This window comes from Setaria viridis, chromosome 9, assembly GCF_005286985.2.
Source record: "Setaria viridis chromosome 9, Setaria_viridis_v4.0, whole genome shotgun sequence".
Taxonomy (NCBI): domain Eukaryota; kingdom Viridiplantae; phylum Streptophyta; class Magnoliopsida; order Poales; family Poaceae; genus Setaria; species Setaria viridis.
In genome coordinates this window covers 50615493-50637909 of record NC_048271.2, presented here as the reverse complement: position 1 = coordinate 50637909, position 22417 = coordinate 50615493, and the positions used below count along the sequence as shown (strand labels likewise).

The window sequence follows — 22417 nt, the reverse complement described above, 5'->3', positions numbered from 1 at the left end:
TATGGCGAACTGCCAGCTCAATGCTCAAGGTCTGAAAGCGCACGAATGGCAATATAATGCTTGCAACAGACTTAGAAACCAGCTCCCTATGTATGCATAATGCATTGGTCTCTGCAGAAATGTACATGTTCACTAATTCCAGAATCCAGAAGTACTCCCACCAAGAATCCAGGTTCCTAACTCAAAAAATTGCTGACCTAGTAAAGGATCATGAGGTTATCAGTTTCTTCTCTCTGATACATACAACGTTCTCGCCTAGCTGACAATGTAAGCTCTCCGCATTTGCACGACTGAAACCCATTACGTTGCGGAATAAAGCTATTCCTTTATCTTTAAAAAGAACTACTACGTTGCCAAATACAAAAAGATTCCGCCAGATAAATTCCACCAGAAAGGAATATTAGGTCGCTTCATAGGAGAAAGAACATTAAGCTGCTTTCTCAACTTCTGATCTGGCGTCGATTGACAGGGTGGCTAGTTCACGGGCATCTGTGTCGACCTTGTCGTTGAAACGGTCCCTTAGGAATTCCACTGCCATGAAAGTGAATGCTGATGCAGGGATGTACCAGATTATTCTAGGAACGCTTCCCTTGAACAAGCCACGCGCCCCCTCGGAAGTCCATGTCTTTGTTATAGCATCCAGCCACCCATTGTACCTGAATTATACATAAAAGGAATTTTGTAACTTTGGCCACAAATCATATTTCACCAAGAGAGAGATCAGTCATAGTTACCTAGATGTTGGTCCTTGTACTTGCAGTCTTGTCTTAATCACGTCCAAGGGGGTTGTCAAGTATGCACTACAGCCTGCATACAGGAGAGTTATCAAGAGGCAGAACTTCAGATTCTCAAGTGATACAGTAACAAATATATGGCTTATAACATATAATAGACTGGACATACCGCCTGCCAATCCTCCTAAAACAAGGCCTTCAAAGGAGTTGCTGACATCCAGATCACTGTGTGGCAAATACTTTGTTTTCCCATATTCAGTCAATTCTTTCATTGCTTCATAGAAAGTGACCTGGAAAGCCACATATGTGTTCATTAAAAGATTCTTTTAAAAAAATAGAAATCTATAAACTGTCCACAACATTCCAGTAAGCTTAGAATACACAGAATTTTAATTGAATGGATCTAGTGAAGATCTGGATCTATAAGAAAAACTCGATATCCACAAGAAACACGTTCTTGGTACATTAATCATGTATAAGGGCTACTCGGAATTCGGAAAGGAGAAAGCATGTATAGGCTCTAGAAGGGCTACGGGAATGGTTCATATCTCCTGGCTTCGATAATCATTGCTACTGAGGAAAGCCCTCTAGCATATCGTGCTTATATACCATGAGACCAGGAATAAAAGGCTATCGCCTGAGTTGGGAATCATCCAGTTGTCAAAATAATGTCAACCAAAAAGATACTGGTGGCAACTGGGGGATGATTATTGCTGCTGTGTAAGTGAACAGACAAAACATAATAGTATCCAATTTAGGAGCTACTAGCTTAAACTCAAACTACCAGCAGTGCTTATGGAAATGAGTGAGTTTGCTAAAAATTGCTAGGATTGAGAAAAAGAAGAGTATAAGCTGAATTTTAGTGTACCATTAGACCAGCAAAAGGGACATCTCTGGCAAGCGTAGACCAGTATCTGCAAGAAAGAAAAGGCTCAGCTGTAACAAAACAGTAGTGTATAACTGACAACTAGCCTGTCACCATAGGGTGGTGTCTGTTGAAAAAGAACAAGTATGACAGTTAGACTATCATGATAAGAATATTAGTACCAGTTTTGTTTTCACAAACAAATTGACAGATAAATGTTTGTTCCATCAACACAAATAAATTTAAATATGCACACAAACAACTATTTCATACAATAAGAATTTATTTCTGACCTAAAATAGACATAACCTTTAAAGATTCCAAATATAACAGAGCTAAGGACCTACTTGTGCAATATCAATATACAAGGTATGGTAGGGCTAGGTTACTTCCTTTGACGTGACTTTATGTCATCCAATTAAAAAAAACATATCAAAGACAATATCTATTGATAATGATAGACTGGTACCAACAATCAGTCAGTGCCAATACCCTGCATAAAGCCCCTTCAGACCATGATCTCTCCAGATAGAACAACCAGCATGGAGCATTCCATTGTAGTACCCATACATCTGAGCCCCATGAGCTTGAGAAATACTTCCTTTAGCTGCAGCTGATGCCCAAGATTTTTGGGTGCCTTGGACTTGCATTCTTTGTTTCATGACTTCGCAAGGCACATATACAAAGGATCCAAGTGTATCACCTGGAATCAAGAATGAAACATACATGTGGTATCAAGGAATCAGCATAGGAAATTATATTTTGACGTCATGCGTCCCAACAGAAACTGCACCAACAAAGTATTATGACCGATAAAAGAGGATGCCACAAAGGTTTTTTTGTGCCGCTATAAAGTCCCCATGGTTGGTAAAAAACAAGTATAAAGTTAAATATATTATGCAGCACCATAAAGATTTTTAGAAAGTAAACGCAGAATCGCAGATAAATGAAAACGGAAGTGCTTACCGATTGCTCCAGCAATAAAATGTGACCAGTGTCCACTTAGATTAGGATTAGCATTCTCCAGCCATGTCTTAGTTGATTCAATAACACCGAAGTATGTTGCGCCAGTCGCAAGTGATCCAGTAACACCTGGGCTGATTCCTCTGTAAAAACCTGAAAGAGGTCAACAGCAATGTTTATCGAGATTGTATTGATGCTTGTGAGTGTGGATGAGGGTACTTTTTTGGCAATACCAGAGCTCAGGGCTAATGAACTATGACATTTAACATTTTTAGTTGTTTTTTAAAAAAATTAGCATGGCCTTATCCCGCTACTTTCCATTTTAACATTCACTAACCTCTCAGACCATCAGAAGCCCAAACTGTCCTGAGCATCTGGAATATGTTCTTCTGAGCCTGTTACGAACAGATGAAGAAAGATGTAGCACTTATGTATCAAAATTATGCATTTTAACTATATGACAAAGTTTACATGAAGAAAAGTTGAAACAATCTCCCACCTTAGCCCCTGTCATTATAGCCTGACTCTGAAGCCTTGTTTTCAGAGTGTCAACAGGATGCATCATGCCTTCCCCAAACGCGCCTGCAATTCCTCCCCATACAAATTCCCTCCATACTGCATCATAAGTTTTATCTCAGTGCATTTCTTGGAAAGTGCATGTATGCTTCCTGATAACTAATACAAATGCAGATCGCTACGGCATGGTCTACTTTGTTGAATGTATGATAAACTAATGGTGGAAAATATAGTCGATTTTGTCCTCATAATTCAAGAATGATATAGATAATCCAATATCAAAACAGAAGTCTTCCATTGTACTTGTTGAGGAGCATTTCACTGAATAACCACCCAATGCAAAACAAAGCATGTAAATGATCCACAAGTAATCTCTTTTGCATCAACAATACCCCATTGGAGGAAATGAGCCTGGTTAAGTTCAGTCAGCATTAAAACTGACCGGTTCAAAATCCTATGCCCCAGTATGCTTCAACCTCACACCATGAAACCCTCAATTTCCCACTGTACCTTGCCATCTCCCAATTTTGCAGCGTTGGGTCTTAGCTGAATCTTCACAGAACATCAAACCATGAGAACCCTCAATTTCCCATTGTGCCTTGCCATCACCCAAATTTGCAATGTTGGATCTTAGCTGAATGTTCCCACCAATCCAACGGTTGGGAGAGGAAAAGCATAAACAGTGAAGGCAGACTTCTGGGGAAAGTGAAAGTGACAGTCGTAGATAACTAATGCAATAATAGTTCCCATCGTGCAGTTTACTTTATTGTAGAATGGCAGTAAAATGGAAAATGACCACAATTTCTTCCTTATTTTTTGAGAATGAAATAGGTAATCCACCCCCCCCCCTCCCCCTCAAAACACTAGGCTATTATTAAATAAAAGAGTGAGCTAAATTGATATGATACATCAATTATCACATCAAAATCTAAGAGAGGTTTTTGTTCATAAAAGCATTCCACAGCATAACCACCTGACACAAACCAAACAAATAGACGAACAAATGATCTATTTCTTCACTAATCGCCTACCACAGGAAAGAACCTGATCCTGTTGAATCACCATTTAACAATTACCAGGTCGAAAATCATAAGCCTCGGGTTCACACTATGAGAATCCTCCATTCCACAATGTACCGTAGTCCCCAAAATCGCAATGTCGGGATTTCGCTGAATTTACTACAAGAGACCCTGAGAATTCGCAAACAAAAGCATAACTTGGGGAAGCTAGTGATCCGAATCTCTGTGCAGCGGAGAAAAAGGGAGCACTTGCCGAAGAAGTTGGTGAGGTGAGGAGACGGCGGTAGGGAGGTCGGGCTCCGACCACCGACTCCAGCGGCGGCTGCAGCTGCGGCGCCGGGGGCAGGGGGAGAGGACGGAGACGCCTCCATGATCGCCGACGCGTGCGATTTCTCGAGGAGATTCCTCAGGGGTTTAGGGTTTTGAACGGCGCGCCATGGACGCTGCGTTCATCTGGCTCTGATTCGGTGGACGGTGCGGTGCGGTGGCCGCTGGGCCGCTCGCAGTCGCGGCAATGCTTGGGCCGTTGACCGTCTCACCGCGTGGTTTGTCGGCCCCGTGCGTGAACGTGGTACAAATCGAGCCCGATGAAAGGACTCTGTTTTTCCTTTTTTTTAATTAAGGAAAATATCTGCTCTTGAACATGTGTCACATGTGAATGTCTACGATCTAGGGTCACAAAGAAACAATTATAGTCACATAATAATTAGAAGCTACACGAGTACTTAGACTCCAATCCTTAAACTGAAGGGAAAAAAAGAGAAGAAAGAAAAAAACTAAGAAAGAAAGCTTAAAAGACTAAGCTTCGAACTTCTTCTACGTCCTTCCTTCAACCTTGCTTTGTTCTTTACGCCTCACATCAGCTGTCTTCTTAGAAACTTTGATGTTAGGATCGTCGACGGTCATGTGCTGTCTGGTAGCTCCTAACATCTAGAAACCGCATTGAGTCAATTTCTACCACGCAAACAGATCGGGCACCGCCATCGCTCCAAGCTAACCATGGTGTCGCCATCAGGGACTCCAAGGCGATGCCTCAAGAGGAGAGCAACATCTAGATGCTGCCGCCGCCCGAACCAGTGAGTCGGTTGGTTTTCACCTGGATCTGTCCCTGTAGGTTGAGGTCCTCGTGGCAATGCTTTCAAGAAGGAAAAGGGTGTCCATGGCACCGTCATCACCGGTGGCATACGGTGTGGACCGAGCTAGGTTTTCGCCCACGAATTTGCACGCCAAATAAGAGCACTGCACGGAGACCCGCGATCCCTAGCCGCTCTACCAAATCACCCAAAGAACGCCCAGCAGACACGGTGACTGTGACCGGAAGACCCCCCACCCAGAGATCACCCAAAGGACGCCCAACAGACACGGTGACTGTGACCGAAAGACCCCCCACCCGGAGGCTAGAAGGGGCGGCGCCAAACAAAGGCGAGCACCCCACGACGGCGGTAACCGGTGGTGGGAGAAGAGCCTCCACCTGGAGCTCAGCCCAGGAAAGGTCTCCGCTGCGGGCCGCCGCGCTGCCCTCGCCACCGTCTGCGACAGCAACTAGATCTAGGATTTGTTGTAGAAGAAAACTTGGAGGAGGGAGCCTCACCGCCGCCGTCCTTGCGCCCGCATGGGATATCGGCAGCGCGCTCCAGTGGCGGCGAGGTAGAGGGATGGAAGGGGGAAGGCGTTGTGGTGGTGCGGCGGGGGTCCGCCCGGGCCGCCCCTAAGGGCGACGCGAGTAGCGTGAGAGCGCTCCGCTATTTTTTATAATATAGAATTTAGCGAAAATGTAACGGACAACCACTCACGTTTATAGGTACATAAAGTATAATTCATGCGAAACAAATGATTTGATGTGGAGCTAAAGCAGTTTAGAAAACAGTAAAATACATGTCGGAACAAACCTTGCCTCTATTCCAAGTTTCCAACCTCTGTTTCTCAATGCCGAGGAATGGGCATACCTAGGGGTAGGTGGTATTTCGTGGGAGATGAAATATGTAAAAAGATATGATGAAATGACATGAAAAAGCATCTAAAGAGAAAGGAGAATGAAAGAAAAGAACATTAACTTTATGTAATATTCAAAAGTAAACTTTTAACCCAACACATGCATTGCAAGTAATTTGGGACGGAGGGAGTGGTTAATTATTAGAAACACCGAATGTTTCCTAGTACTCGGCAAGTAACTATCATTACCACCGACCAGCAAAAACAACTTCGACGTTCCCAACAAGCAAAAAGGAAATAGCAAAACAGATTGCCCTACTTAAAACGTCAAGTTTTCTTAGCTGGAGATAGTACGTTTCTCTTGCAAAGTTTTACTACTATATAATAGTACTACTCCATAGTCAGTAGTGGACTATCGCTATGTTAGATTAAATGGCATCTTACTTACTGATAAAAAATACCATGCCGTGTGCATTAAGTACACCCTCTAATGGTTTTAAAATGAGTGTAAACTTGATGTGTCTGGACACCATGCGTAAGTGAAATCTCACCATTAGGTTTAAATAATCATCACATTGCTGCTACTTATTTGATGTTCAAGATGTTCAAACTAAGGACTCGTTTGGATATCACCTGTCACATCGGATGTTCGGATACTAATTGAGAGGACTAAATATGAGCTAATTATAAAACAAATAGCAGAACCTCGTAGGTTAAATCGCGAGATGAATCTATTAAGCCTAATTAATCCATCATTAACTAATGGCTACTGTAGCATTATATTGTCAAATCATGGATTAATTAGGCTTAATAGATTCGTCTCGTGATTTAGCCTAGGGATTGTGCCATTATTTTTATAATTAATCTATATTTAATACTTCTAATTAGTGTTTAGGGTCCGATGTAACACCCAGCCTCCCAAACGCCCCCTAAAATAGGGCGAACAATGGCCGAACGCGCCTGAACTCTCGAGTCTCAACTCTCGACCCACAAACCGCGTTGAAAAAGGCGCACACAGACCCACCCCAACTCGTTCACGCGCGTTCGAGTTCCGATCATGTCGTACCAGCGTTCCACCCGCGCCTCGAAGGGCAAAGCATCGACGGTTGGAGAAAGCGGCGGCGGGGATGCCGCCGCGGCCGGAGGAGCGCCCTCTCCCCACCCAGGACCCGGACCACCGCCCGCCGGTGAGGCGGCGGCGGCGGAGGAGGAGGAGGCGCGCGCCAGGCGCGAGGCGGAGAAAGCGGAGCTTGCGGAGGAGATCGCCACGCTGAAGATCGTCGCCTTGGAGGAAGAGCTGGCCAAGATGGACGCCGCTGCTGCTGCTGCTGCTACGCCCGCCGAGCCTGACCCTTAGCCTGATGACGACGTGATCAGATGTGCGTGATTGATTGCAGCTGTTGCTAGAACTTGGAAGAATTAGATAGAAAACTGCAATGTCCCCTCGTATTCTTCTAATCGAAGAGCCGTCCTTCTTTGCACCATTGCAATTTTGCACAAATCTTTCTGAAAAGAAATGATTCTGCACAGCGCACAGCTGGTTCTGCCATGGACCGTCAAGACTCAAGCTAGCACCAGCCAGGCATAAGCTGCCGAGCTATTCTGTTCAGGGAAAGCAAAAACCTTTTCTGCACGGGCAAGCGGGGTACATTCCATTCACCATTCAGTGCTGATGGTCAAGGGGTCTGGTCAATGAGCTGCCATGACCATTGACCGCAGCTCAGCTGCACGCCTGCATGTGCTTTGCTGCACGCCAACGCCAACCTTTTCTTTAACCGAATGCATCAGACTCAGATTCAAAGTAGGCGCCTGCGTATTTCAGTAGGTCTTGCCATGGCCGAGGAGAGGATCATCAACAGCACAGTGCACAGTCTGCACAGATACCGGATTCGGCAGGACATACACGCCGGAGTTCCAGACTTCGCAGTCAAGAGTTAGCATGCGGCTTTGGGATCAAATGAAATAGGGTTATATCCATTTTATTTTTTAGTTGGAGAGGCTGAGAGCGTTGGGATAATGCTATTTTAGCATCGTTAGTCACACTTAAAGCTTATCCAACTGTCGTGTCATCCTCCTTTTCCTTCTCTTTTTTTTTTCTTTTTTCTTTGTGCCGGCCTTATCTTCTCCCGCAACGGCCTCCCCGCGAGGGACACCCCGGCGGCGGCGGAGGTCCCACGGTCGGAGCTCGCGCTCCCCCGGCCAGCTGCGGCGCTCCCCCGGGGCCTCCCCGGCGGCGGCCTCCCCCACGCCTCCCCGGCAACCTCCTCGCGCCGTCTCCCCCAGCGACCTCCACGCCGGCCTTCCCGGCGGCGGAGCTCCACTGGGCGGAGCTCGCGCGGGCCGAGCTCGCGCGGCCCCAGCAGGCGGCGGAGCCCGCGCATGCCCCGGCCGGCGCGGAGCCCGCGCTGCCCCGGCCGGCGGCGGGGCTCCCCTGCGGAGCCCGAGCTCTCTTGGCCGGCGCCGCACCATCCTCCTCTGTTGCTCTCCACTGCGCCACTGACGGAGGAAAACGACGCCAACGGAGAAGAACTGGGTCGGCGTGGTCCGACCGATTCGGAGGAATGCAGATCAGTTCCAAATCGACTGTCAAACCAAACATACCTGCCTACTGGCTACCGGACACCATATTTCATGTTTTCTCCTGAAAAAGCACCGGCAAAGTATTTTTGAAAGATCCGGATAGTGTTTGGTTCGTGCTAAGTTAACGTAAACACAAATAAAATTAGATTATAGTGTATTTGGTAGTGAAATGGATGATTACCCTTTTTATTTTGATGCACTTTGGTAACGTAATCAGATTACGGTATGGGTGTTGCATCTGAGTGTGTGAGGAGGGGTAATAAGCTTGTATAGATATTATTTAGGCAAGGGATTCGATAGTGCCAATTGATTACAAACCATCACAAACCAAACATATAATCAGATTACGGTATGGGTGTTGCATCTGATCAGAGTGTGTGAGGAGGGGTAATAAGCTTGTATAGATATTATTTAGGCAAGGGATTCGACAGTGCCAATTGATTACAAACCATCGCAAACCAAACATATAATGTGATTCGTTATCTTCAGTAATCAGATTACGTTACATTTGAGCCAATCAAACACCACCTATTAACTCATTCTTTTTGAAATAATATTGTGCCGCAAGTATAGTCTCGAACTGTGAGTGTTTGGAAGGAAGGGGCTAAATTTTAGCCCCCGTCACATCGAATGTTTGGACACTAATTAGGAGTATTAAACCTAGACTAATTACAAAACTAATTACAAACCCCTAGGCTAAATCGCGAGATGAATCTATTAAGCCTAATTAGTCCATGATTTGACAATGTGGTGCTACAGTAACCATTCACTAATGATGGATTAATTAGGTTTAATAGATTCGTCTTGCGATTTAGCCTAGGAGTTCTGCAATTAATTTTATAATTAGCTTATGTTTAGTCCTCCTAATTAGTATCCGAACATCCGATGTGACAGGGTTAAAGTTTAGTCCCCTCCTCCCAAACACACCGGATATAGGAACTCGGCAAAAATATGTGACGATGCCTCTTAATGAAATTGGCTCCGTTTGAAACAGGATCCGATCGGACTGCTATATTAAGCTACGCGACTCACACCTCTCTCTCGTCTCCATTGAGTTATAGCCACATGGCTGAGCTAAAAAGACAAAAAAAAAAACGCTGCACTAGCAATTTATCCTTTCGATACCAGCCGCTCAACCTGAAGAGCGAAACAGCCAGATTGCAAAATTAACGTTCTTCTCTCACCTCTTTTAGTAGAAATGGCGTCTTAGTAGCTTGGTGTCATGCAACAAAGAGCCACAATTCTAATGTTTTGGTGCCGATTTCCTTTTAAATTCCGTCCAAATCAAACAGAAATGGCGTTGTTTCTATCTTAAAGATTTTTCGTTGCAACTGAATCTGCCGTCTCATATCCTTGTTTGGATAACAAAGGTTTGGATTCCAAATCATTGGAAGGTGATTCTAAGTAAATTCCAAAGGGCCTCAAAGCAGTACCTTCGTTGAAAAAACTATTGAACATCAAGAGGATTTGGGTGCCAAAAACTTGGTTACCAACATTTTATCCAAATTGTGGGCATCGATCGAGCGAGTGGTGATTAAAGTTAAACTCCCTCGAATATAGCCTGAGTTTACGTTGACCGTCCATTTTAGCTCCTCTTGCTTGATGCTTCTCCACCTAAACTCGAATCTAAAGCAGTTTTCGGCTAACGTGGCGACTTTGAAGATGGTTTTGTCCGATCGTGGCGCAAGGCACCTATTCTTGCTGGCAACTGTTCAATGGCCCCACGTGTCAGTCTATGCCATCTTCTTCTACCTCCTGTTTCTCTCTCCCTTCTTCTTCTTTTTTTTCAAACTAGAGATGGCGTTGCTTGTTGATGCCAACGCATCAGCACCGCCAACGCACCAGCAGCAGTGCTGATGACCGATGGCTTATTGGTGCCTTGCTTGGTTGTTAAACGAGAAGGAGAGAAAGAAGAGGAATAGAACTTGCTGCTTGCTTGCATCTCGATTAGACAAAGAAGAATTGCGGGGAGAACGTGCTTGTGTGTGTGAGCCCGCAATAGCTAGTGGGGCAAGCAACAGGCAAGTTACGCAGTACGTAGGGAAGCCTGAGGTCGAGCCGGAGCGCGAGCATGAGCACGACTGCGCGAGACATCAACAGATTCCATTAGGAGCTGAAGCTCTTGCATATCAAATCTTACATACGTAACACGGAGCCCGTCTGCCGCCGCCAAATATGGAGAATTCACGGCCCTTGTTGCGCCGTCGGTGCCGATGCATGCGGTGGGGTTTCGGTGTTCGAGCTCACCATGGAGTTGAGCCCCGACTCGGACACGGGACACGGCCAGGCGGACGCAATCACTGTCGAACTCCCCCCAAGCGTGTGGCCAGGAAGAGTGGTCGCAGCCGCCAGCCGGCATGGGCGCTTGGCGCGACGACCGCGTCTGTGTGGCCAGGCAATCCCACATTGTGATTAGGGGTGCGACGTGCAAGAGGTAGATCATCGACGTCGCATCACAGGGGCTCGGGTGTGCTCGATTTCGACCGGTAGGGGCAGCGTCGCCATTCTGCCCGAAGGAGAAAGAGAAGGTGGAGGGGAAGAAAAAAGATGATGAGTGGGTCCAAGTGGGAGAGGAAAAAGAAATGACGGGTGGGTCAGGACACGTCGGATTGGCGCCGTGGCGATGATGCATTGCCAATTGGGTCAAAACCGGGGTGAAATTGGATGGAGGAGGTCACGTGTCCGGTTTTAAGAGTACCGGGAGGTAGAATGGACGGTTTTGGAGTCCTGGGTAAAAACGCGAACTCGGCTCATATTCCAGGGAGGTATAATGGACTTTTTCCAAAGGAAAAACTGGCAACTAGTCCGGAACACAGGCCCAGAAGAAGCCCAGAAGTACAAGGCCCGTGTGTTTTTGCAGGACTCATCGCCCATTTCTGTCCTCGACTCCTTCCTTATTAACACGTCCCGAGACCGAGAGAGAGAGAGAGAGAGAGAGAGAGAGTGAGAAGGGGGAAAAACCAGGCCTGCGACTGCGAGAAAAGCCAGGGCAAACTCAGGCGACGCGACGGCGATGGCGATGGCGGCGCTGCGACGCGAGGGGAGGCGCCTCCTCCTCTCCCCCACCGTCCCCATCCCCTCCCCGGCGGCCGCGGCCGCGCGGTCCTCCGTCGTCTCTCCATCGTAAGGCGACGACCTTCCCTCTCATTCCCCTATCCCTCTGGGGCTGGATCTGGGCGAAAGGGGTCTGTTCGTACATGAGCGAACGTTCTAGAAGGATTATTATGCGAACGCTTGATCTGTGTGTTGGTGATAAGTGCAAGCGCGCAAATATTTCATATGTAGATCAGAGGCATAGCAAACGCATCTCATATGTAATTTGTCGCTTATATTTTTCCTTTTCGGTAAATCCCGTAGGTTCAGGGTCGGTATATACATTTTTTAATGTGTATTCAGGAACTGGAAATGTTGATGCGTGAAATGATTTATTTTCTAGATGTGTATATTTGTTCGTATAGAATTTTAGTCTATATGGCTTTGTGCTGACTGCTTATACTACATTAATAGGGAGATGGCTCCACTTGGTGCGCGGTTCGTTTCAACTCAAATTGGTAAGGCTTCTTGCAATCTATGGTTGCTTTGCTCACTTCGGTGAATCGAAAAAGGTTCCTAATTACCGCTATTTTTCTGTTTTGAAATGCAGTTAGGAACCGGATGAAGACTGTCAAGAACATTCAGAAGATCACAAAGGCTATGAAGATGGTTGCAGCGTCAAAGCTTCGGGCTGTTCAGACAAGGACTGAGAATTCGCGTGGCCTGTGGCAGCCGTTTACTGCCCTTCTTGGGGATGCTCCCAGTATGTATACATATGAAGTTTCTAAAGCCAATGGATGGCCTCTTTTCTAGTTTCTTTCAAATGTTCTGCCCTTTGTACATTTGGTATGATGTGTTTCTTTAGTGGGGTTTGATCTGTCACCTTTAAGACCTTAATGCTCCGTAACATACTGTAAGATTCAAGTTAGATTTCTTCAATGGGGTTTAGTCTGTCTACTAAGGCTTACTGGTATCATAGAGATTCAATTAATGCTTCTTTGACTAGGTTTTTTCTACCTTTAAGTGGCATCTTTCCTGCAATGGCATGTACTTGATAGTTTATTAAGTTGGTTGATTGAAATGTCAATGCCAAGAGCCTCATAAGTAACTGAAATCCGTATCATACTTCTCTACATCCTTATAAGCTTCCTTTGTTGGAGATGTCGCATTTCATCAATTTTGAAAATATATTAGTATGTTCTTTTCATGTTTCTGTGATGAATAGTTCAAATTTCCACTTCAAGAAAAAATGGAGTGTGTGATATGGATGGCTTTTGCTCATAGATTTTTTTGAATTTCTTTTGGTCAAGGTTCCAATACTCTGTAGACGTCTGCATCTTAGTTAAAAATTTCCTCATGTTACTGTTCAACCTGTCTGCTTTGACTCGACAGGCGTTGATGTCAAGAAGAATGTCATCGTGACCATTACCTCTGACAAGGGACTCTGTGGTGGCATTAATTCAACATCAGTGAAAGTTAGCAGGGCCCTTCACAAATTGACATCTGGTACTTTATTCATGTTGTTGATATGAATAGAATCCTTTTATATTGTTCTAAGTTTGTGAGTATAATGCTTGCGCTCCTGCTACCAGGTCCAGAGAAAGAGAGTACGTATGTCGTACTAGGAGAAAAAGGCAAAGTGCAGCTGGTGCGTGACTCGAAGAAAAGCATTGAAATGACCATAACTGAACTACAGAAGAACCCTATCAACTATACACAGGTCTGTTTTTCAACTTCGCCACTCCATTTTTAATTTGCAGATTAAGATTATGGGGGTTGTGTTTCAGTTTAAGATTTGGGTTTGTTTATTTTCTTGATAGCTTATGGTTTTCACAGCATCATGCTGTTGCTTTTGTTTTCTGGCTATAAAACTTAATGAATGATCCTGTTAGACTAATTCACAAGACAGCTAATCTGAATGCGCAGAAAAGGATGTCTGGTCTAGTTACTGGTTAACTTATTCAGTCCAACTCTGGGCTCTTCTGGGTTCGAATGAAATTGTTTGGATTGCTAGCTGTGACAGTCATGGCCACAAAGCAGCTTATGGATGTACCGATTCATCTACCTGACAGTTTCTTTACCTATTTTATTATTTGCTTTTATTCACATGAAAGAACTGAATTAATTGCTTATGTTTCTACTTTGTGTGCCTTAAATTTCAAGCATCAAAGTATAAAAATTAGCCACCCACTTTGTGAAGCAGCTGGTTCTTTGTGGCATCAAATTATTCAATATACCATATTCTACTGCTAGGAAAAACTGGCCTCTTGCATGCTTTAACTTGATATTTTGTGGAACTTGAATTATGAAAAATGTCTTGGCATGTTGTGGTGTTCACACTGTCCAGCTTCCTTAGGGGGTCAGGAATATACTGTTTTTTGTAAAAGTACATTTGTGCTTTGAAGAAATCTTAAGAATATGTTCACATTAGTACCTACTTTTTTTAATTACAGTTCTCCTTGTTGCTCCAAAATTTAATTACTATCGATTCAACGAATTTCAGATTGCTGTGCTCGCGGATGACATCTTGAAAAACGTGGAATATGATGCTCTGAGGGTTATTTTCAACAAGTTCCAGTCTGTGATATCATTTAAGCCCACAGTGGCAACAATACTGTCCCCTGAGGTAATAAGTGACCTTGAGGCTTGTGAATTAGCTAATCAGCAAAACAACCCAAAACACAACATTATAACTTCATTTTTTGTTACTGACTTGTTTTTTTTTCCACCTGAAAGGTTGCAGAAAAAGAATCAGAAGCTGGTGGGAAGATGGGTGACCTGGATTCTTATGAAATTGAAGGTGGCGAGACAAAAGCAGAGATATTGCAGAATCTTTCTGAGTTCCAGTTTTCTTGTGTAAGTCTTTGGTGATCACAAAGGAGCTAACTAAGCATTTTTCATGTATTTGGTTTAATTATCTGGGGGGAGAATATGAACGGTTATCCTTCAAAGCAACAGATTTATGATAAGCTTAGCAGGTTTTGTAGTGTGTATTGTGTAAATATACAGGAAAGCATGTATAACACTTCCAAGAAATTGTTTTTTGTAGTGACTAGATAATTTTTGGGCTCTCTTATGCTAACATATTGCAATGCCTGACTTTGGCAGGTCCTCTACAATGGTGCCCTAGAGAATGCGTGCAGTGAGCTTGGAGCCCGCATGTCTGCCATGGACAGCTCTAGCAGAAATGCTGGCGATATGCTAGACCGTCTCACTCTCACTTACAACAGGTTTGTTTTTTCCAACTACCACCTTTTTTATGCAAGCATATCGTTGATCAACATGTCCAACTGAAAATGCATGCATTTGCTATAGCAAGCAAGATGCGCAACATGATTTGAGAAGATAGACTAATTGCTTCATTTTCTGTATCCAGGACACGCCAAGCATCCATCACTACTGAGCTCATTGAGATTATATCTGGTGCATCTGCCCTTGAAGGATGAAGAAACTATTTGGACAATTTCCTTTTCCCTTTTTTACTCCCAATAAGGGCTTCGTTTCTTCTGGACCTGGAGGCTTAGTTTTGACTTTTGACCCTTATCATTTCACTTTTCCTTGAGAGAAACAAACTGTCATGCCAAGTTGCAATAATTACCGACAACTATGATGCTGATGTGCGCCCATGGCATATGCAGAAAAAATGTTCAACAGCTAATGCGGTATGACTGGTTTGCGTAAATGGTGTTAAACCAATATATATGTATTGCTGCACATGAATGGCAAGTTTTGTTATATTGGTGGAGTGGCGTTGATGCTGTAGCTCCTGCCAGCTCGAGCGATGTGTGATACATATGACACTTCTAATACACCTCATCGATGACATTTGTAGCATGTTAGGCGGCGCAAATTGGTGTTCCTAATAGTCACCACCGTGCATTTCGAAAATAACTGAGCTCGTAGTGAGGTGATGCTCACACTGCAACCCTTCCCACCTGCGTGTGTCGTATTGACCTCTCTTTTCCAATCTCAAGATGTAGAAGATTGATGATGAAGAATAATTGAAAGAATTGGCTAAAACGAAAACACTCAATTGTGAAAAATATGATTTTCGAAAATTATATGTTTCGTATATATAGAAAAATAAAGACGCTTCGCCTCTCTTTTCCAATCTCATCCCAGTATCCCACGACGCCAGCTATCCCTTCAAAGCCGCCGCCACCGCGGACACGGCTAGGCGCCCAGGCACCAATGCGGACCCATCCCCTCGTCGTCCGCATCCAAGCCTCACCGCCGCCTCGTGCCCACCTCCTTCCCCCGATTCATCCGCGAACCCACCCGCCGGCGAGCGCCCATGACGGAGGACCGGGCCCACAAGGCCACCGACGAGCCCGCCGCCGCGGGCAGGCAAAGGCCTGAAAGGTACCCAGCTCCCTGCCTCCCTCCCTCGCTCTCCGATCCGTCACGGTTTCACCATTGACCTCGAAAACTACTACTCTGCGCGCGGTCCTCGCGGTTGAGATAGGGGTTGGGCCGTTGGGGATGCTGAGCCGCTGAAACATGTGTGGCTCTTATGTAGGAAGAAGAGGAAGTGGGATCAGCCCGCGGAGGACTTGGTCTCCGCGGCGGTGAAGGCTGCTGCCGTGTCGGGGATGCCCGTGATTAACATCGGCGCTCTTCCTGGCGTTGCACTGCCTGGCGTCACCGCCTATGGAGCTGCTACATTGCCTAGTGTAGTCCCTGTTCCTTATTCGTTGCCGCCGCATATTGCACCATTGGTGCTCCAGAATGCTTCTGCTGCACTTCAGAAATTGAGTCAGGTAACTGCTGTGTGACATAGTTTCTCTTACGATACTGATTTCTTTTCCTTTCTTTTAGCTCCGAGAGGTGCTATGTGGACAATATAATCTAGGGTTATCTGGTTGCATCTACGTCACTACTTGTATGCCTTTTTTTTCCTGTTAGGCAAAAATACCAGATGAGGTCATAGCGCGGGAAGTTGTTATAAACGACGCTGAACCATCTGTGCGATATAAGCTTACAAAACGACAAACACAAGAAGAGGTAAATCCTTAACCAGAAAAGACTAGTTTACTTTGGTGAACTTTTTTGCTTCTAGAACATTGCATTACGTTAAGTGAAAGAAGGTACTTATGATTTCTTGATTATTAACAGATTCAGAGATGCACAAGCACTGTCATCATTACCAGGTATATTTGACATGCACTCTTGGTTTTGACGGTCCATTCCTGAGACTCTGCTTGTTTTGACCTGGTCAGGGGAAAATATCACCCTCCAAATGGACAGCCTGATGGTGAGAAACCGCTCTATCTACATATCTCTGCTGGATCTCAGGTAAATATTCTTCTTTCCGTTGAATTCCATTTCCCTTTATTTTGGTGTACCCATAATAAATTCAGTACTTTATTTTGTGATTTATCTGAAGTTTCGGTACTGAAACAATTATTTAATCAGTTCTAATTGTATAATTGACCATTTTGATGGGCAATCTGCATGCATTAACTTTTACTGAAAGACGTCATTGAGTTTGCTATCTTGTTCTGTTTCTTTCCTTCATTTTTTCCAGTGATGGTGATGCCAATTATCTTATTCTTCTTTTGTTTGTAACATTAAACCTTACACGGCTTACTGACTTGATCACTATGTTAAAGCTATGGCACTGTCAGATATGGCTTGATTATTGATTGTTTAACTGCGATTGCTTATAAGGGAGTGGCACTATGAACTACCTTAGGATTATGAATTCTAAAACTACCTTTGAAGGTCTTAAAGATTTCGACCAATGACTAAAGTTTTTTAGTTAACAGGGAAGCTTAAAAGGAGAGTGGACTTTCGTGTCTAACTGCTGTGAAACAGTAACTGTGTCAATGCTGATCAGTAGGTCATACAGTAGTTTGGCTAACCTAGTTATGCGGGCAGTGGGATTCAACATGTCTGCTTGTTCGGTGCAATGCAATTCAATTGTGCAATATTCCTAGTGTTTTCAATGCTTGTACCATCCATCTATACTATAACAAAAAATTACATGATATTAATGCCAATTTCATTGCCATAAATAGCAGCCTGTAGTTATTTTTTCTATTTTAATATTCTGTATTCAATAAGCACTCCGTGTAATAGTAGTAAAATAATAATATACTGCTTTTGCACCCTCAATAGTTGAAAGATACCGCTGAGCGTATCAAGGCAGTTGACCGTGCGGCTTCAATGATTGAAGAAATATTGAAACAAGGCACAATCTCAGAGTCTACATTGGTCTCTTATTCTTCTAGCAGTGGACAGGTAATCCTCTATATCTCCAAATCATGAGGAAATGTAGCTTTTTTTTTTGGGAGAGAAATGGTGATTGGCGCAGTATGTTTGCTGTGCTGCTACATAAGGAATTCTGCTTGAGAAAGTTAACTTCATCTCTACTCCTCTTTCACAGGCTGTTTATCCTTTTAGTGCCTCGATATTTTTGGGTTTTGATGCAGATCCATCATTAAACATCGCAGCTCGAATTCGTGGGCCAAATGTATGTTCTTGTATAACTATATGTGATGCTGGTTTGATTTGATTGTTTTGTTATTAGTGTCTCTCAGTTTTTGTTTTGTCAATCATGTATTGTTTTCTTTCATTCTCTTGAAAATCTAATCATAAAGCTTTCTCTGGCATCCCAATTTGGATGGGAGAAACTGTTTGTGTGCTGTTGGTGCTTTTGCTTTTTTGTATTGTAGGATCAGTACATAAATCACATCATGAAAGAAACAGGGGCAACCGTTGTAATAAGAGGAAAAAATTCAGAGAATCTTGGCGGTTGTCTTGGTGAAGGTTGGTGATTTATTTTGTCAGCTTTTGAAAACTTCTGATTTGGAAGTTTGCATTTTATTCTATAACATCTATTGCAGCTTCACAGCAACCTCTACACCTATACCTCACAAGTATGCATTTAAAGAGCCTAGAAGCTGCAAAAGTTTTGGCAGAGAACCTCCTGGATACAATAGCAGCAGAATTCGGTGCTTCCAGGTATGCAAATTTTCCAATGTTTAATTAAATGATGAGTTCTTTTGGTTTAACATCTTCCATTTTATTTGAAAATACAACCTTAGCGTTCGTGCGCACGCCTTCTTGGTTAAGTAAAAACATTGCTTTGCTTAGTCAGTAACTCATCTTGACGTTATCAGCTTCGTCCTTCAAATACTTATCTTCTTAAAGAAATGCTTGTAGGAAGCTTGGTCTGATGTTTAAAAGGTCCCAATACATGGTTTTCATGTTCTTGTGTCTTTTTTCTTTCTCCTCAACAGCGAATCATGTACATATTCTTATTTTTTTATATATTGGATCCTACCATAAACGTCTTGCTATGCTCATTTTATTATACCTTTTTTGTGTGACAGAATTTCTTCTTCAAAAGTATATGGTGCTGTTCCACCTCCTCAGCAGTTGTTAGCTGGTGTAGATACCTCAGGAGCAAGATCGGATGTCCATTCTACTTTAAGTCCTAATGTGTTAGCAGGACCGTCACATTCCTTTGCATCTACTGGAGTTATTGCTCCCATTGTTGCTCCTGAAGTGACACTGCAATCTGTGGCTCCAACATATTCTGGGGTTCCACCACCCAGTAATATGACCTGTCCTATTCCATCAGTAAATGGTGGGACATTTTACAGTGGCTATGGAGATATTTATCCCCAAGCAACTCCATTGCAGCAAGTGGCATTCACACTCAAGCATGCCTCATCGTCGACAACTCAGGCTGTTCCAGTGACATCCACATCAACAAGCACGGTGATAAAAGCGAACTCAAGCTCGGATGTGGAAGCGGATAAACGTTCCAGAAGGAAATTCCAGGAACTACCAGTTTCCAAGGGTCCGACTACAGAAAATCAGGTAAAGTTACTTTTATTGATTTTGCTGATAGTCTTGACTTAATTCTTAACTACAGGAGGTGCAGCAGATAACCTCTTCTTTCGTACTTTTTCTGCTGTCCCTGTCCCCTCTATCCACCTCCTCTCTCTGTATTACCTCCCTTTTAATTCATTGTCCTAAATTCCATGACCACACCTTCCTTCCCTGTGGTGTTCAGTAGATGCCTATCCTGATTTGATGACATCCTTCTCATCTTTCTTTGTTATCTCTCAGCTTGGATTGTGCCATCTTTGATGAGTCCACTGATGCTTATCCACATAAAATTTCAAGGCAATTTTTATGTCAGGAATCCCTGACCTATTTTTACTTTTGTTTTGTAACTTTGATGTAAATTGTTGCTCTGTCAACTACAAGAAAAACTTTGTATGGCATTGCGACATCTATTTAAAAATGTGATTTCAAAATTGTTGTCCACAAAATAATAATTTTTTTCTTCTGTCCATGATGCCTTTAAACAAGGGAATCACTTTTGATTATCCAGGAGCTCTGATGCAACACAGCAAATGTTATCCATGCAATTCATGATCATATGTTTATACATTTGAAAGAACGTAATGATTCCTTGTTTAGAGACTTGTGAATTAAATAACTACTTTAGAATTTATATGACTTACTTTGAACTAGCCCCAAAATATAAATTGACCTGCAGATTTTGCTTTATCCTGAAGTTCTTGCAGTTCTCTTAATGGAAACTACAAATCTAAATTTCACAATACTATTAAAAACAACAGTTGATTGCCAGATTTGCTTGTTTGTTTTCTTATCGTATTCTTTTATCTGTTTCTGACATTTCATTTCGTTCCAGGTATTTTCTCTGACCTTGTCTGAAGCTCACAGGTGGTAACAGATATATGTGTGGGTTTTTCACAGGCTTTGTGACAAGGTGTTTGCATTAGCGGTGGTGTTCAATTCACAAGATGCAGACTTCTTCGAACATCTTGTTACCTTTTTACAGAAAATATAAATTTAACCTTCCCATTGATCTATTTCTGCTTAATTACATATTTCACTAGTGTTGATTAACATTGCTAGCATGCCTTAAGTTTTGAAATTGGTTGGTTGGTGGTTTGTCTGTTAATATATTCTTGTTAGTAGGTTTTGGTATACTTTATTTTGTTCCTCTCTTTGAAGAAAGTTTTGCATTTGCAAAATTTCCTCATTGTGCGAAAGTTCCAGGCAATATAAACACGCAAAATGTCCTTCCATTTGAAACTTCTTGGTCTTAGTTAAGCAGACTCAGATGCTGTACATTTCTTGTGTTAGCATAAACTTGTCTATGCTTTTGTTACGTTCAAAATTATACAAACTTTCCCCAAGATGAAAATTATGTCTACAGCATGTCTGCTTCTGTCTTCCAAAATCACAACATTATGTTCTGAACCTGCTAAGAGTCATGATAACTATTATTGTGCTTCCATACAAAATATGCTCATATTTGTGATGTTTATGCAAATTGTTGCTGATTTTATTCTTCTTATGCTTGCCATTAGACATTACATACTCTAACGCACATGAATTTGATGCAAAATTGTTCTTTGTTTTCTTTCATCTTTCCAGAACTCACAACTGGGGTCCAAATTTATTAAGACAGGTCTAGATAGTTTATGTGACATTACTGGTTCATCAATTGCACCTCCAAAGAAAGTTCAGCCTGGACCAAATGGAATGCTTCCACCAGACCAAGGGGATATGCCCTCACATCTCTCTATATCGTATAAGATACCACCACCACCCCCGAAGAGCATGCTGCTGCCTCCAACCAAAAACATGCCACCTCCATCACCCAGGAGCATGCCTCCACCTCCACCCAAATTTCCTTCAAATGAGATGTTGTCAAGAAATAAGAGCAAGACTTTTGCATCGAAGGAGCTGATGGAACCTCCAAAGGATACAAGATCAGTCTCGCCATCTCAACTACCACCAAAGGAGCCTAAGGAGGAAAAACCAAAAGGCGGACCCTTATCTGGTAATATTGCACACTATAATATAGTTTGTTTGCAGAATTTGATTTAACTTAGCTAATTTGCATACTATCTTTGGCGTTCATTTCTAGATACTTTGCTGAAGCTTATGGATTACGGAGATGATAACGACGACGACGACGACGACGATATTGATGTCATAGACAGCGTACCTAAGGGCAATCCAACTCCTTGTTCAGAGCAGAAACCATTTTGGGCGGCTTAACACTGAGTCTGTAGTAGACTGTAGTCTGGTGTGAAATCAGAATGGCAGATAAGGATTTTCCTGCCTGTGTGTCTTCCTAGTCAAAGAGACAATGGAGCTTCTTGCTCTTGTTCAGTAGTACTGCTAACAGGCCAAGATATTTCTTTGTACCGTGTTTCCAATCCGAACGTTGTCAAAATGAACCGTGAGCTGTTTTAACTTAGACATGAATATTGTTGTTTTAGATTAAATGTGATAGTGGTTTGCAGAAGTCATTCCAAATTATTTTGGGCACTGCAATAACACTTGTCATTCCGGATCTGATGGCATGCAATATCATCCTAAGATGAGGCCCATGGGATCTTTAAGGATAAATTCCTTAAATGGCAAGACGGCTGAAAAGCTGAAACGGCTGATTTGTTGTGAGAGAAAAACACTGTTTGGTGGCTAATAAGTCGGCTGAATAAGCTGAAGCGAACAAGCCCTTTGTAGTAGAGAGGTCAAAATATTCAGCTTCTCCATAACATGTTCAGGTTCTGAGCTTCAAGTTAATATAGGAAGTCAGAGGTCCAGATCACTTCTGTTTGTATTAGTCAGAACCTAGTGTAATCAGTTAATCACCAGATGGTCTAGATCGGATCCAAATACTGCACCGGATATTCCATGGCTTAACCGATGATTCCCATTCCAAATACAAAATTGGAGATCCAATTGAACCTAGTTTTGAACAGGATTTCTTC

General features: G+C 43.2%; 3 protein-coding genes across 5 annotated transcripts; 2 read left to right on the top strand and 1 right to left on the bottom strand.

The window, feature by feature from the left end:
* Window positions 1-54: 54 nt before the first annotated feature.
* On the bottom strand, window positions 55-4638 carry LOC117837091 (uncharacterized). 2 transcript variants are annotated; one of them, XM_034716671.2, is made up of 9 exons: window positions 4351-4638; window positions 3062-3177; window positions 2900-2957; window positions 2566-2715; window positions 2092-2302; window positions 1603-1648; window positions 904-1024; window positions 735-807; window positions 55-656 (listed from the first exon to the last, which is right to left on the bottom strand). In XM_034716671.2, exons 1-9 carry the CDS (start codon window positions 4466-4468, stop codon window positions 428-430), a joined length of 1122 nt encoding a protein of 373 aa, XP_034572562.1. In that variant the 5' UTR covers window positions 4469-4638; the 3' UTR covers window positions 55-427. The 2 variants fall into 2 exon arrangements, with proteins under 2 accessions (XP_034572562.1, XP_034572564.1); XM_034716673.2 differs by lacking the exon at window positions 4351-4638 and adding an exon at window positions 4155-4336.
* Window positions 4639-11535: 6897 nt separating this feature from the next.
* On the top strand, window positions 11536-15377 carry LOC117835141 (ATP synthase subunit gamma, mitochondrial). The gene is made up of 9 exons (XM_034714513.2): window positions 11536-11732; window positions 12117-12160; window positions 12253-12405; window positions 13035-13148; window positions 13235-13362; window positions 14146-14268; window positions 14379-14498; window positions 14751-14872; window positions 15019-15377. Exons 1-9 carry the CDS (start codon window positions 11623-11625, stop codon window positions 15086-15088), a joined length of 984 nt encoding a protein of 327 aa, XP_034570404.1. The 5' UTR covers window positions 11536-11622; the 3' UTR covers window positions 15089-15377.
* Window positions 15378-15757: 380 nt separating this feature from the next.
* LOC117835136 (protein RIK) lies at window positions 15758-21948 on the top strand. 2 transcript variants are annotated; one of them, XM_034714508.2, is made up of 12 exons: window positions 15762-16004; window positions 16162-16402; window positions 16548-16646; window positions 16758-16792; window positions 16862-16937; window positions 17763-17885; window positions 18031-18117; window positions 18320-18413; window positions 18491-18608; window positions 18980-19472; window positions 21069-21477; window positions 21565-21948. In XM_034714508.2, exons 1-12 carry the CDS (start codon window positions 15937-15939, stop codon window positions 21696-21698), a joined length of 1977 nt encoding a protein of 658 aa, XP_034570399.1. In that variant the 5' UTR covers window positions 15762-15936; the 3' UTR covers window positions 21699-21948. The 2 variants fall into 2 exon arrangements, with proteins under 2 accessions (XP_072147348.1, XP_034570399.1); XM_072291247.1 differs by lacking the exon at window positions 21565-21948 and having other exon boundaries at window positions 15758-16004; window positions 20317-21233.
* Window positions 21949-22417: the final 469 nt, after the last annotated feature.

Bases quoted from the DNA above. Each gene is read 5' to 3' on its own strand.
- LOC117837091 (XM_034716671.2), bottom strand. From the start codon at position 4,468: ATGGAGGCGTCTCCGTCCTCTCCCCCTGCCCCCGGCGCCGCAGCTGCA. The intron at 2,958-3,061 runs GTGGGAGATTGT...TGTTCGTAACAG, and splicing joins CTATAATGACAGGGGCTAAG to GCTCAGAAGAACATATTCCA. The intron at 1,025-1,602 runs GTACACTAAAAT...GTGGCTTTCCAG, and splicing joins TCCCTTTTGCTGGTCTAATG to GTCACTTTCTATGAAGCAAT.
- LOC117835141 (XM_034714513.2), top strand. From the start codon at position 11,623: ATGGCGATGGCGGCGCTGCGACGCGAGGGGAGGCGCCTCCTCCTCTCC. The intron at 13,149-13,234 runs GTACTTTATTCA...TCCTGCTACCAG, and splicing joins CCTTCACAAATTGACATCTG to GTCCAGAGAAAGAGAGTACG. The intron at 14,873-15,018 runs GTTTGTTTTTTC...TTCTGTATCCAG, and splicing joins CTCACTCTCACTTACAACAG to GACACGCCAAGCATCCATCA.
- LOC117835136 (XM_034714508.2), top strand. From the start codon at position 15,937: ATGACGGAGGACCGGGCCCACAAGGCCACCGACGAGCCCGCCGCCGCG. The intron at 16,005-16,161 runs GTACCCAGCTCC...GCTCTTATGTAG, and splicing joins GGCAGGCAAAGGCCTGAAAG to GAAGAAGAGGAAGTGGGATC. The intron at 16,647-16,757 runs GTAAATCCTTAA...GATTATTAACAG, and splicing joins AACGACAAACACAAGAAGAG to ATTCAGAGATGCACAAGCAC.